Source organism: Pan paniscus, chromosome 11 (assembly GCF_029289425.2).
Source record: "Pan paniscus chromosome 11, NHGRI_mPanPan1-v2.0_pri, whole genome shotgun sequence".
NCBI classification, from domain to species: Eukaryota; Metazoa; Chordata; class Mammalia; order Primates; family Hominidae; genus Pan; species Pan paniscus.
In genome coordinates this window covers 85,333,796-85,346,239 of record NC_073260.2, presented here as the reverse complement: position 1 = coordinate 85,346,239, position 12,444 = coordinate 85,333,796, and the positions used below count along the sequence as shown (strand labels likewise).

General features: G+C 41.0%; 1 protein-coding gene across 3 annotated transcripts in view; it reads left to right on the top strand.

The window, feature by feature from the left end:
• The window catches only part of C11H9orf153 (chromosome 11 C9orf153 homolog), a 31,809-nt gene that overhangs the window by 14,640 nt on the left and 4,725 nt on the right, over positions 1-12,444 (top strand). Inside the window, exons 3-4 of one of the 3 annotated variants that reach the window (XM_055091999.1) lie at positions 6,428-6,519; positions 8,029-8,515. In XM_055091999.1, coding sequence (XP_054947974.1) covers positions 6,454-6,519; positions 8,029-8,515 — 553 coding nt within the window. In that variant the 5' untranslated portion in view covers positions 6,428-6,453. Of the gene's footprint in view, positions 1-6,426; positions 6,520-8,028; positions 9,689-12,444 lie in introns of those variants that run through there. The other 2 variants (XM_055092000.1, XM_003809170.4) reach the window with 2 other exon arrangements.

The window sequence follows — 12,444 nt, the reverse complement described above, 5'->3', positions numbered from 1 at the left end:
AGAAATATCACCAACAGCAACTACATCAAGAAACCAAGAAGATGACCTTTAATGGAATATTTGATGGACGCTGAAGTGAGTCTATTAACAAAAACAAACAAAAAGAATCAGGGACTACATTTGCCATTAATTCTAAAATTGTTGCCATTTAGGGCCTCACTGAAATATAGGGCCAAATAGCTGTTGCTCTACCAGTAGCAGTTCTCATATTAAATGATGAATTTGCAAGGCATGCCCCCTAGGATTTCATCTGTTCTCCTTGAGAAAATGTCAATAACTTCTATAAAGAAAGAGTGGCCCTAGTTAGAGTTTTTTAGTTCCAAGTCTATGTTTAACCCATTAAGAAATAATTCATACTTAGTATATATTTTTAAAAAACACTAAAATATAGTCTAAATTTTCCTGATTTTTTAAACTATGTAGGAATTATATAATAAAATGTGATTACCTAAGAGAATGTTCTGGTTTTTAGGACATATACAATAAAGTACTTAGGATTAAAATAATAAGATGGCTCCAATTTGCAAATAGTATAGAAAGAAGAGAGAGAGAGAGAGAGAGCACACTACCAATATATTCAAATGTAATTTAGAAAAAAAATCTGGATAAAAGGGTATATAGGACTTTCTTCTACTATTCTTGCAACTTCTTTCTAAGTTTAAAATTATGTCAAAATGGCTGGGCGTGGTGACTCACACCTGTAATCCCACCACTTCGGGAGGCTGAGGCAGGTGGATCACCTGAGGTCAGGAGTTCGAGACCAGCCTGGCTAACATGGTGAAACCCTGTTTCTACTAAAAATACAAAAAATTAGCCTGAATTGATGGTGAGCACCTGTAATTCCAGCTACTCGGGAAGCTGAGGCAGGAGAATCACTTGAACCCAGGTGGTGGAGGTTGCAGTGAGCTGAGATTGCGCCACTGCACTCCAGCTTGGGCAACAAGAGCAAAACTCCATCTCAAAAAAACGTAGTATATAAAAATAAGAGTTACACACACACACACACACACGTCAATGTACAACCAGGCAAACTGAGTCTATGTTAAAATTCGGTCATCACCTGTAAACTAGTTCAACCATTGTGGAAGTCAGTGTGGCGATTCCTCAAGGATCTAGAACTAGAAATACCACTTGACCCAGCCATCCCATTACTGGGTATATACCCAAAGGACTATAAATCATGCTGCTATACAGACACATGCACATGTATGTTTATTGCAGCACTATTCACAATAGCAAAGACTTGGAACCAACCCAAATGTCCAACAGTGATAGACTGGATTAAGAAAATTTGGCACATAGACACCATGGGATACTATGCAGCCATAAAAAATGATGAGTTCATGTCCTTTGTAGGGACATGGATGAAATTGGAAATCATCATTCTCAGTAAACTATTGCAAGAACAAAAAACCAAACACCGCATATTCTTACTCATAGGTGGGAACTGAACAATGAGAACACATGGACACAGGAAGGGGAACATCACACTCTGGGGACTGTTGTGGGGTGGGGGGAGGGGGGAGGGATAGCATTAGGAGATATACCTAATGCTAAATGACAAGTTAATGGGTGCAGCACACCAGCATGGTACATGTATACATATGTAACTAACCTGCACATTGTGCACATGTACCCTAACACTTAAAGTATAATAAAAAAAAAATCTCAGAAACTAGAGTCAGAAGAATAGCCAAAAAAAAAAAAAAAAATTCAGTCATCACTATCTTTAATGGATGGAATGGAGTTTAGAGTAAATAATGCAGGGAAGGTAGGGTTATGAGGTTTTAGTGTTCTCTTTCTTAATCTGCATTCTGATTACCAGATTATTGTTCACTTGATAAAATTTTATCAAATTGTGCCCTGATAATCAGAATGTAAGAATGTCACATTTTCTGTAAGATATCCTTCAATGAATTTTAACAAAAATACTATGAAAAAATAAATTTCTCTTTTTTTACTTGATTACCCTATTATAGAATGCATATGTTTAGTGTCTTTGTACAGTGATAAGAAAATACCTCAAACAGGATTTAAAAAAACATAAACAGATGTAAATGACACTTTTCTTTATTTTTTAATTTATTTATTTATTTATTTATTTATTTATTTATGATAGGATCTCACTCTGTCACCCAGGCTATAGTGCAGTAGCATGATCACAGCTAATTTCAGCCTTGACCTTCTGGTCTCAAGTAATCCTCTCAAGGCAGCCTCCCATTTAGCTGGGACCACAGACATGTGCCACTATGTCTGGCTAATTTTTTGAATTTTTGGTAGACAGGGTCTCACTTTGTTGCCTAAGGTGGTCTTGAATTGCTGGGCTCAAGCAATCCTTCAGCCTCAGCCTCCCAAAGTGCTGGGATTATACGCATGAGCCACCAGGCCCAGCCACTTTTCTTTAATTGAAGTGCTATAGCCAATACCAAAGTTGCTGGCCTCCCATCCAACTTACAATTTACAGTATAGCACCTATACATTTAGTCTGCTGCTCTAAATGTCTCCCAGTAATCAAACTGTGTGTGAAATTCATAGTATGGGGCACACTATTTTTTAATCATTCTAACTACTGTAATTATGTCCTTATCTGTATTCATGTCCTGAAAGTTTATGCAAGTAAAATTAGCATAATGACATTTAAGTTATTTCATGTTTATGTGCATGCATTTACTGGACATTGCTATTTTTTACAACTTTACATTATAAGAATTCAATTTTAGTTCATCAGCCAGGTGGAAGCTAAATGTCATTATACTGAAGATTACATGATGAAAATGTAAATATAGCAAGTTCAGAGGTAAAGAAGAGACAAGGGTCCAGGGTTAGTGGTAGGATCACAGTCAAGAGAAGTTGCATTATTACCCCAAGTGGAAAAAAATTTACATATTTGCAAAGAAAGGAAGGAGCCATTGGGGAACATGAGACTGAAGATAAGAGAATGATAGGAAGCAAGAAGGAAGAAAAGAGGAGTTGTTGTTGGAAGGGAAGGGAGGCTAACTGAGGGGAAATATTCCACAAGAGTTCCGAGGAGGGGCCGGGCGCAATGGTGCACGCTTGTAATCCCAGCACTTTGGGAGGCTGAGGTGGGTGGATCACTTGAGGTCAGGAGTTTGAGACCAGCCTGGGCAACATGGCAAAACCCTGTCTCTACTAAAAATAAAAAAATTAGCCGGGTGTGGTGGCGCTTGCCTGTAGTCCCTGCTGCTTGGGAGTCTGAGGCAGGAGAATGGCTTGAACCCGGGAACTGGAGGTTGCAGTGAGCTGAGACTGTGCCACTGTACTCCAGCCTGGGTGACAGAGTGAGACTCCATCTCAAAAAAATAAAAGAAAAGAAAAAGAATTACGAGGAGGAAAAAATATACACCCTGGGTGGGAGAGAGAAAAAATTAACATTAGATGAGCAGAGAGAACTTTTTTCCTTCTGATTTGGAGGGAAGGGTGAAAAGTTGGGGGTGAGTGCAAATGGAGAAGAGGATACCATCCCCGAGAGTTTCTGTGAGACGCCCTTGCTCTTCACAGTACAAGGAAAATTTACTGTAGGAATTTGTGGGAGTAACGATGAAGAGAAGTGCCACAGTCCCCTGCAAAAGCTTCACTTTACTCACACAAATCTGTAAACAGGCCATTGGCCATATTTCCATGACTTCACCAGGAACACTCTCCATGAGAGATTGGGTCAAAGGGCTGATCTAGATTTAGGCATTGACTTGGATCAAGCAAAAACTGAGGTTAAAAGTTTGCTAGTCAAGTCAACCTTTAAGTGTCTAAAAGCATTTTTGGCTAGTGATCTGTTTCAGCATTCGGAATCCTGACACTTCAGTGAGAGGGAAATGCACCCAACAGTAGTTTAGCAAAGAGAATGAGCAAGAATCTAAACTTATCTGTGCTCCATTCCTTGTCATCATCAATACTATTGTAATAACATGAGGACATATTTCTTAGCTATTGCTTTGACTCCATGTATAGAGAGTTGGAGATTGGCCATTGAAGTTGGATATTGGCACTGCTGATTAAAATTGGGAGGTGGCAGGGAGAGAGAGAGAAAAGGGGAGAGAGGCGAGAGGTTACATCTTTCCCTCCTCTGAGGGAAGGGAGGAGAAAATGTATTAACCCTTGGTGATGGGAGGAGGCAGCGTTCCTATGGTGGACAACTCTGAAGCTGTCTGAAAGACAATAGCAATGGTTGACTGGAAGACATTGACAGGTTTTAGGTAAAGCACATTAGAGAAATATTTTCCTTTGCAGAAAAAATTTCCTTCCTTTGCAGGAGGAAAGCACAATCAAGTCTCATTTTAATTGCTTAGAGATAAACAGGTCTGTGGCAGGCATGCTGCACTGTATTGCTTTTCTAGTCCTGTATATCAATATAGTGATCTCAGTAGTGACAAATAGTGACAAAAATGTATTTGAGATTTTATATATATGTATATATGCATATACATACATGTATATATATATATCCATGTTTGTGTATGTGTGTGTGTTTGTGTGTGTGTGTGTGTGTGTATCCATTCTGGGTTTTTCTACTTTACTCAGGAAGGAGGAGAAACATAATTGTTTTCACTTCATCCCAAATACCAAGTGAGTGTTTTTGGTTCATCTCAGACACTCATCCCAGTGACCACAGCTGCCAGTCATGATACAGTGGTACCCTGTACCTAGAAATATATTTTCCATCCATATATTCTCTTACCTACCAATAAGGGTTTCACTGGAATAAATTAAGCCAAGAATGTGAAGTTTTATGGGGTTTATCTGTATTTATTGCTATATAACAATTCATGCAAAGCTTAGTGGTTTGAAACAGTAATGATTTACTCTTTGTCAAAATTTTAGAGTTGCCTTGCTCAGCTGGGAGGTAGTTCTTCTCCATCTGGGATTGGCTGAGGTTGCTTATGCTGCTGTAGTCATCTGGAGGCTCTTCTGGGGCTGGGTGAACCAAGATGGCTTTATCTACATGTCTAGTGGTCAATACTGGCTGCTGAGTCTGCATGGTCTCTCCAGATAGGCAGCCAGATCTCTCTTTACATGGTGGCTCAGGCTCCCAAGAATGTGTAGGAAAGCCACAAAGCCTCTTAAGGTCTGGGTTCTGGCACTCACACTATGTCACTGACACAATGCCACAAGCTATTGATCAAAGCCAAGCATAGGCCAGCCCAGTAAAATGTGGGAGAGAACTTAACTGCCACTTATCAATGAGATGAATTGTGGAGATTCCATGGCAATTTTTAACGTCTTGCAGAAAAATTAAACACAATTCCATCTGCAAAATGCCTTATAGTGTATCTGACACAAAGTAAATTATTTTCAAAATGTTTATTGTTTTTATTATTATCATTACATATGAGCCTTTTCCGCCTGAATAAAAAACACTTTTTGAGTGTAAGGAAGTGGGTGAGTTTTCTTTAGATGAACTGAAAGTTGATCAGAATATGTAAGACAAGAAAATAAAACTATCCAGCTGGGCGTGGTGGCCCACACCTATAATCCCAGCATTTTGGGAGGCCGAGGCAGGTGGATCACCTGAGGTCAGGAGTTCAAGACCAGCCTGACCAACACGGTGAAACCCTGTCTCTACTAAAAATACAAAATCAGCCAGGTGTGGTGGCACATGCCTGTAATCCCAGCTACTTGGGAGGCTAAGGTAGGAGAATTGCTTGAACCTGGGATGCAGAGGTTGCAGTGAGCCGAGATCATGCCATTGCACTCCAGCATGGGCAACAAGAGTGAAACTTCATCTCAAAAAATTAAATACATAAAATAAAAAATAAAACCATCCATATAGAATTTGTTACACTAGTATTAAAACTAAATACACATGTTGTAGAAGAATTTGGGTATTTCAGCGAAATGCTCAGTTGAAGCGTGACAAATTTGGCAGACCTAAACTACGAAAAAGCAAATGAAAAATTTAAATTGTATTGATATGCTTTGGATTTGTGTCCCCACCCAAATCTCACATCAAATTGTTATCCCCAGTGTTGGAGGTGGGGCCTGGTGGGAGGTGACTGGATCACGGGGGAGGATTTTCCCCTTGCTGTTCTCATGATTGTGAGTTCTCATGAGACCCGGTTGTTTAAAAGTGTATAGCACTTCCCCCTTTGCTCTTTCTTTCTCCTGTCCTGGCCATGTAAGACGTGCTCTGCTTCTCCTTTGCCTTCCCCCAATAATTGTAAGTTTCCTGAGGCCTCCCCAACCATGCTTCCTGGACTGCGTGCAGAACCATGAGCCAATTAAACCTATTTTCTTATAAATTACCCAGTTTCAGATAGTTCTTTAGAGCAATTCAAGAATGGACTAATACAGGTATAAAATTTTCAAAATGTCCCACTCACAAATTTCTTAAGATTTAAGAAGTCTCACCTCCCCCTTTGTATTCTGATTTTTAATCTTTGATTTTTGTCTTTTCTCATATTGCTTTTTTTAGGAATTAGAGAATAAAATCCCAGCACGATGTTCCTCACTGGAGACACCAGTCCAGCTGAGGACAATAGAGAAGCCACCCTTCCTCAATGTTCAGTATGTACTTAACATTGTACAATTAGGTGTACACAGGGAGCTTTACATTCAAGAATCATAAACATTCAAACTATTGAACGCACAGTGACACACTTGGGAGCCATGGGAAACTCCAAAATGTCACTTTAATGACTTAACATTCTTAGTCACAGAGAAGTGTAGCTCTTCCCAGGGCAGGTGGGCAGAAGTGCTGAGCTGTTTTCGTGATAGTGTGGTTGTATAATTCGTTATAAAGAGCCATTCACCAATGTTAGCACACTTTCTTTTTTTTTTCTTTAGGAAAAGATGTATTAACCAGAGAACAATCCAGCCCAATTTCCAGGCTAAAGATTTCATGATATCAGTCCAAACATCACACTATTTAACTCCCCAAAAAAACACTGGAAAAAAAGACTATCAGTGCTAACACATTTACTTATAAAATCTCCACCTATTTACCAATTTCTAAAACAGTTACAAGACAGATACACAATTTGGGGTAAACTAACAAAACAGACTATTATAAAATATTAAAAGCAATCCTCCTGGTCCACGGGCCCTTGTCGCCTCTTACTTGAAGTTGGCATAACTGAGAATGCATCCATATATTCCTGCACCACCTTGTAGCAGAGCTCATACTGGTTCCAGGGTCTGGACCACTTGTGTAGCCTCTGTAGCCGCAGACTCTTGACATTCTGGAAGACGTCCAAAATCCCTTCTACTTTCCCACGCGTTAGCTCACTTTCTATTTGTTGCCCTTGCAATAAAATTGACTAGGATTGAAAGAAAACTCTGCATTGGGCTAAAGAACCTAAATTTTGGCCCTAACCTGAGACTATGACCTCTTTGGCCTTCCAGTGTAATGGCCTAAGAAACCTCTTAGAAATGATAGGATTTGTAGGAAGTATAGGATTTTAGATGGGGACAGGTCCTCTCAGGGATCTCTTCCTGTTTTTTTCTGCCAATAACTATTCCCAGATACTGAATGTATGTCACCATTTGCTCTGGTCAAATATCCCAGTGAGCAATGACTGTTATCGCCTCCTCAGCATTGGATTCCTGAACATTATGGGCTCTTTGGACAACAGGATGAAGCTTTGATATCTAGGTGATCTGGCTCGCTTTCTTCCTTCAAAGACATAATAGCATTGTTCGAAACAAGCAAAGGCCACAGTCTCCCACAGCTATTTCTCTCCGTGGTCACTCATAGAATTTCAGAGTTGGAAAGATCTTCAAGACTTCTTAGTTCAATTCTAACTGCCTAATTTTATAACAAGCATTTATTAGACGTGTCTAAATAATACATCTTTAGGGGAGTGAATCGGAGATTTGACCTCTCTGTTCTCTATTCCACATTGCCACAATTGACTTGGTTTAGGCAAAGTCATCTTCCAAAGATAAAAATGCTTTTGTCTTTATGGTTATTTATTGTCCTGTGGTTATTTGTTATTTTTTCTAGGGTTTGTGGATCTGCCAGAATATTACATTTTTGTCAGTCTCGTGACTTACCACTTCTTTTTTTGTCCACAGCTTCCAGAATTATATGCATGTATTGAGAATTTTAATAAGGAGAGCAAGAAATCAAATCTTCTAAAAATGCATGGTATTTCACTTAACGAAGCACAGGAAGTACTTGCTAGAAACCTGAATGTCATGTCATTCACCAGGGGCACTGATGTGAGAGGAGATCTCCGATCTGTTATCAGGTGCACAGTGGTTAAAAAAGAGAAGCAAGCATCCATGACTGAGCTCCTCCACCGCAGCTTACTGGCAAGCTCACTCTCTCCCGTGGAGAGGCTCTCCAGGTCCCAGCAGAGGCTGTTACAGTGTGGGATCTCCCCTCCCAAGCACACTTTTCCTTATGAAATTCTCACCGATCACTCGAATGCCTTGGCCCAAGTTACCGTACAGAAGGTTCCAAGCGCCAAAATCTTATGCAGCTTAGGCATTTCCAGTGCCACCCCAGAAAAGTTCATTTCTGAAGATAAACTTTGTAGATCCTTCTTAGTTGACCCAGGTAACTTAAACAGATGAGGCCATGTGGGAGAAAAGGAATGGAAATCTCATTGCAAATTTACTAGAGCAGAAATGGTCCAATACTGACCTACAGCAATTTTGTAGTTCTGAGGTTCATGGCTGCTATTAATATGTTTGCTTTATACAGTGTCAATAAAATGAACAAGTCTGGAAAACATAGAAAGACCCCATCTCCAAAAATAAATAAATAAATAAATAAATAAATAAATAAATAAAAATTAGCTGAGCTTGGTGGCATGTGCCTGTAATCTCGGCTACCCGAGAGGTTTAGGTGGGAGGATCACTTGAGCACGTGTGTTCGAGGTGGCAGTGAACTATGATCACACCACTGCATTTCAGCCTCGGCAACAGAGCAAGACCCTGTCTCTAAAAAATGAATAAGTAAAAATAAAAATAAAATGCAGAACAGAGAATCCAGAATTCCAGGATCGAGTCTCAGATTCACTCTTAAAAAGATATATTGTTGGGCCAGGCATGGTGGCTCACGCCTGTAATCCCAGCACTTTGGGAGACTGAGGCGGGCAGATCACCTGAGGTCAGGAGTTCGGGACCAGCCTGGCCAACATGGTGAAACCTGGTCTCTACTAAAAATACAAAAAATTAGCTGGGCATGGTGGTGGGCGCCTATAATCCCGGCTACTTGGGAGGCTGAGGCAGGAGAATTGCTTGAACCCAGGAGGTGGAGATTGCAGTGAGCCGAGATCGCACCATTGCGCTCCAGCCTGGGCAATGAGGACAAAACTCTGTCTCAAAAAACAGACAAACAAACAAAAAAAACCATGAAACTTATGATGCTGAATTTTAATGAGAAGGGAGTGTCTTACACTTTAAGTCTCCATCTTATATAATTTGAGAGAGGTAGTATTTTGTCACTTTTTAATAGATTACATCAATTTGTGATAACCCTCTGAAGCAGTTTCTTGATTCAAGATAAGACCATTTTCACAGCAAATATTTTGACACCACCATTTTTATATTAAAAGTAGTGGGACGGGGCAATATGGCAAAACCCCAACTCTACAAAAAAATTTTAAAAATTAGCCAGGTGTGGTAGCATGCACCGGTAGTCCCAGCTACTCGGGAGGCTGAGGTGAGAGGATAGCTTGAACCCAGGAGGCAGAGGTTGCAGTGAGTCAAGATTGTGCCACTGTACTCCAGCCTGGGGAACAGAGCAAAACTCTGTCTCAAAGAAGAAGAAAAAAAAGCAATGGGAGAGGCAGAAGGAGCAAATTTAAAGGAATAGATTGATTACTGTGAGTATATTTGGTCCAAAGAGTTGGAAGAGTTTTTGCTGTAACTCCCTACATTGACATCTTAACAGAGCCAAATGCAGGCTTCGAAATCCTTTCATAGAGTCCTACTTTGTGGGCTCTGGAGCCTAGGTGGCAGTGCAATTAAAGCAATGATGGGACTGGCCTAGATAATTCGCAAAGTACACAAGTAAAGCCTGGGACCAGAGAGGAAAAATCATGAAAAGTGTTGAGACTCAGTAAGAAGAACTAGTCAAAAACCTACTGAAGAAGGGTTTTGGATGTTTGATAAGGTCTTGAACATTTATGACTTTGCCATGCATAGGGGCCAAGTTTTTCTTTCTTCCTAATGCATGAATTACCTGCTGGTTACCTAACTTCTGGAGGTCTCTGATGTGGTCTCACAAACTGTGTTGGAGTCTCTTCTCTGCCTCCGTATCTTCATTTCCTGAGATCCCAGAGGTAAATTTCTGGTACATGTCATGTCTATTCAAGAAATATGCTGGCTGGGCATGGTGGCTCACGCCTATAATCCCAGCACTTTGGGAGGCCAAGGCAGGTGGATCACCTGAGGTCAGGAGTTCAAGACCAGCCTGGACAACATGGTGAAACCCTGTCTGGACAACATGGTGAAACCCCGTCTCTACTAAAAAATACAAAAAAATTAGCTGGGCGTTGCGGCGGGCACCTGTAATCCCAGCTACTTGGGAGGCTGAGGCAGGAGAATCGCTTGAACCTGGGAGGCAGAGGTTGTGGTGGGCCAAGATCGCACCACTACACTCCAGCCTGGGCAACAGAGTGAGACTCCGTCTCAAAAAAGAAAGAAAGAAAGAGAGAAAGAGAGAGAAAGGAAGGAAGGAAGGAAAGAGAGAGAGAAAGAAAGAAACAAAGAAAGAAGGAAAGAAAGGAAAGAAAGAAGGAAGGAAGAAAAGAAAGAAAGGAAAGAAAGAAAGAAAAAGAAAGATGCATGGAGTCAGGCAGGAATCTAAGTGAAGGGTATCCAGTAATCCCTTAGGGGTAATTGGTATTGCAACAATTCATCTTCTACTCTGCTACTCAGTCCAGAAGAACTTTAGGATCCTGGTATTCCAAAGTATACTAAAGAACATATTCCTACTGGCACCAAGCACCGGGGGAGGAAAAGAGAGTGGGTGTTGCCGTTTTGCTCTTCTATCGTATGAGCTCCTCTTGTTCAGGCTAAATCCCATAGAATCATGTAGCTTAGGAATCAAAAACAACAGAAAACCAAATAGTGGTTATTTTTCTTACATAATTAGAAGTCTAGGGGTATGCAGACAAGGGCCGGAACAATGCTTTTTTTTTTTTTTTTTTTTGAGACGGAGTCTCGCTCTGTTGCCCAGGCTGGAGTGCAGTGGCGCGATCTTGGCTCACTGCTACCTCTGCCTCCCAGGTTCAAGCAATTCTCCTGCCTCAGCCTCTCCCATGTAGCTGGGACTACAGGTGCCTACCACCAAGCCCAGCTAATTTTTTTTTTTTTTGTATTTTTAGTAGAGACGGGGTTTTACCGTGTTAGCCAGGATAGTCTCAATCTCCTGACCTCATGATCCGCCTGCCTCAGCCTCCCAGTGCTTTTTATGTCTCTATTTATTTAATGAACACATTGTCATTGTACATATATATGGAGTACAATATATGTTTCAATAGTGTTATATAGTGATCGAATCTGTGTATTTATCCTGACCTCATGCACTTACCATTTCTTTGTGGTGATGACTTTGAAAAGCCTTCCTTCTAGCTATTTTGTAAGATACCATATCTTATTGTTAACTATCCTCACCTTACTGTGCAATAGAACACCAGAATTTATTCCTCTTATCTAACTGTAACTTTGTTCTCAATTATTTATTTACTTTAATTTTAATTTTTTTTTTGAGACACTCTGTCACCCAGGTTGGAGTGCAGTGGCACAATCTCAGCTCACTGCAGCCTCAACCTTCTGGGCTCAAGCAATCCTCCTATCTCAGCCTCTCAAGTAGCTGGGACCTCAGGTGCATGCCACCACAACTGGCTAATTTTTGTATTTTTTGTAGAGATGGGGTTTCATCATATTGCCCAGGCTGGTCTTGAACTTCTGAGCTCAAGCGATCTGCCTGCCTTGGCCTCCCAAAGTGCTGGGATTACAGGCGTGAGCCACCGGTCCTGGCCCATTTTACATTTTTTTGAGATGGTATCTTGCTATGTTGCCCAGGTTGGCCTCAAACTCCCGAGCTCAAGGAATCTTCCTCCTTCAGCCTCCCCAGTAGCTGGGACTACAGGTGCATGCCACTATGCAGGGCTTCTAATTATAACTCTGAACCCACTGACTTATCTCTCTCCATCCTCCCCTCCCACTCCCTACTCTGTCTCTGGTGACCGTGATTCCACTCTCTGTGGAGCGATGCTTTCAAATGTCTCCAAGGACCCGGGCTCTGCCATTTTTTTGTGTGTAGCTTTTGTTTTCATGTCCAAAAGACATCTCCTTCACCCTCGGAGGCTGTGGCCACATTCCAGTCAGGAAAAGGTGGGATAGGATGAAGAGCCACATTGACACTTCTGTCCTCTTTTAATACTGAAGCAACGATTTTCCAGAACACCTCTCCTTAAGTGATTTATTTCTACATCTTCTTGGCCAGAATTGTGTCCAATCATCACCCCTTCC